The 2,364-nt window shown below is 51.6% G+C and overlaps 1 protein-coding gene across 1 annotated transcript; it reads right to left on the bottom strand.

Moving 5' to 3' along the window:
* Nucleotides 1-255: 255 nt before the first annotated feature.
* LOC112896896 lies at nt 256-973 on the bottom strand. The gene is made up of 2 exons (XM_025965019.1): nt 624-973; nt 256-495 (listed from the first exon to the last, which is right to left on the bottom strand). Exons 1-2 carry the CDS (start codon nt 927-929, stop codon nt 256-258), a joined length of 546 nt encoding a protein of 181 aa, XP_025820804.1. The 5' UTR covers nt 930-973.
* Between the last annotated feature and the right edge of the window lie 1,391 nt (nt 974-2,364).

Genomic DNA, 2,364 nt, shown 5'->3' with positions numbered 1-2,364 from the left:
TGAACAGAATAATTAAATAGCTCGAGATATAAAATTCAGTAAATCCTCAGCTTTTTGGTGGATCTTCCACTCATCTCGAACGGCAAATTTCACACTGTTGCAGTCGATAAACGAAAAGCAATTTTAGATATTATTATTGCTGACACCAAGATACTAGTAATACGTACCCATACGAAGCAATGAGAACATGTGCGGAAAAAAATATACTTGTATACTAGTATACTACAATCCCACAGCAAGCATGCATACTCTCTCCTAGGCGCCGATCGCACGGATGGTGACGCTGGACAGGCCAACGATCAGCATCAGGAACAGCCCAAAGCCCGCCGCCGGGGTAGGTTCGCCGGTGGCGAGGCCGGCCACCGCCAGAGAAGCAACAGAAAGGCCGAGGACGGGCAGACCGCGGCGCAGGCGCTCAGTGAACGCTCCGGCGACCTTGCCTGGGCCGGCGTCTGCGGCCGGGACGGTTGTCTTCTTGTCAGGGCGTGCCAAAACCTGCGAGCATTTCTTGGCTTTTATGGTGAAAGAACAAGTACCGTAGTAATGTAGTGTTCGGCGTATCGCACCAAGAAAACAGAGAGCAAGAACAGAGCAGGCGGGACGCATTGCGTTTGCACTCGCACCTGAGAAGCGCGCGGGAGGGCCTCGCCGGCGGCCACGGCAGAGCTGTAGCAGGATGCGCCTGGCTGGTCTGCGGCCGCGCGCCGCTTGGCCGCCGGCGCCGCGGCGGGCGTGTCGTCACAGTCGAGGCAGTACACCGCGACGGTGTCGTTCTGGGCCGCGGAGCGCGTGCCGGGGGAGACGTACGCCGCGCCGACCTCGTCCGGAACCTCGGTGGGCGCGCCGGAGTACTCGTGCTGGTACGCCGCGCCGTAACCCTCCTCGTCCCGGGCCGCGCCGTCCTCGCTGGAGTTGTTGTAGGCGGCCATAGCCGGAGGCTTCGCCGAGCACCCTGACCGGCGATAATGGCTAGCTGGGGTTTGGGGCGGAGGGTCACTGTTGGTTTTTGCCGTGGAGGGAGGCGAGAAGGGAGATCGCTTAAATAGGAGCAGGAGCGTGTATAGCTTTCTCGAAGCGCCACAAGAAGCTGTAGCAGGAGAAGCCCATGAAAGCCACTTCTTTGGCTCATCCTCTCTATTGTAAGTCATGTTAGGATTTCATGTGGACTTTTTGGTTGACGGCATTTTATTTTACATATTTGGTAGGACTTGACCAAAGTTTGTTAGAGAAGTCATTAGAGAAGCCCTAGCAAACACAGACAATGGGCACTGGTGTTTGAGATGTTAATAATATAATGAAGGGTATGTCAAAAGACTCGATGAATCGGTCTTTCATAAAAAAACTCGATGAATCCAACGGTCAAACGACTACTTAGCTACTGATCCATGATGATTGATATTGGAAGCAGAATCATGTATATTTCTAGTATTTTCCAAATTAAAATTGTAGTAAAACTGAATGCTAGATGGTGCAATTTCCAAGAAGAATTCCAAGCATGACTCCTTACAATTGCTCCGTTTTGACCTTCCGAGTTTCTTTTCTAGTTTCCCCTTTGGCCATCGACAATGACTACCAGCCCTTCTAGAATTCTTTCTGACTTTTGTTGTTTCCCCGTTGATACATGACAGTGACCGCTGACAATCACCCGGGTTAGACAAAAGGTGATAACAAAATGTACAAGTGGCGCCACAACACATGAGATTAGACAGGGATTTGCGGGATCCAGCTATACCGGTACAAAAATTTTTGTGAAACATCGTTTGGGAAGAATGCATTCTTTTCATAAGCCATAATGGATATTTTATCTAAGCCACAGATCACGTGGGGGATCGGAGGGGCCCTAAGTTTAGCACGTTAGTTTATTCGGCAAAGCATGATCTAGTTAAGAGCCCGTTTGAGGGCGGGAGAGAAAACCGACTCCAGTAAATAGTATTCTGTCAGGAGAAACCGGAGCCGGCCGGAGCTCTTCAAAATAGGCTCTAATTTGTTCGCCTTGTAGCAGTTCGTACGAACTGGCAAGGGGGGAAGCGCGCGGGGACAAATTCCGTTTGGAGCCCTTCCGGCGTGCGATTAAGAAACTTCATCTTTCTCTTAAACAATTGAGAAAACTAATCGCTTCTCAGTAGGCTCCGTTACCTGCTGCACAAGGGCGGGCCTCAACAAGGAACTTTCGCGCAGCGATCAGTAGCAAGGACCTAGCTAGGATACAGCGGAGTTCGTTGTTCCCCTGCAGTCGGGTCATGGTGACTTAATTTATCACCGACACGTGGCGGCCCGCCGGTGGCAGGGTCCACATGTCGTCGATTGGACAGGATCGCCAGCCTGCCGTTGCCGGAACGGACGTACCCATACAGGGGAGAGAGG

Source organism: Panicum hallii, chromosome 6, assembly GCF_002211085.1.
Source record: "Panicum hallii strain FIL2 chromosome 6, PHallii_v3.1, whole genome shotgun sequence".
In the NCBI taxonomy this organism is placed as follows: Eukaryota; Viridiplantae; Streptophyta; class Magnoliopsida; order Poales; family Poaceae; genus Panicum; species Panicum hallii.
The sequence above is the reverse complement of the archived record's forward strand: the minus strand, read 5'-3'. Positions and strand labels throughout refer to the sequence as shown.

Bases quoted from the DNA above. Each gene is read 5' to 3' on its own strand.
- LOC112896896 (XM_025965019.1), bottom strand. From the start codon at position 929: ATGGCCGCCTACAACAACTCCAGCGAGGACGGCGCGGCCCGGGACGAG. The intron at 496-623 runs GTGCGAGTGCAA...AAATGCTCGCAG, and splicing joins CCCTCCCGCGCGCTTCTCAG to GTTTTGGCACGCCCTGACAA.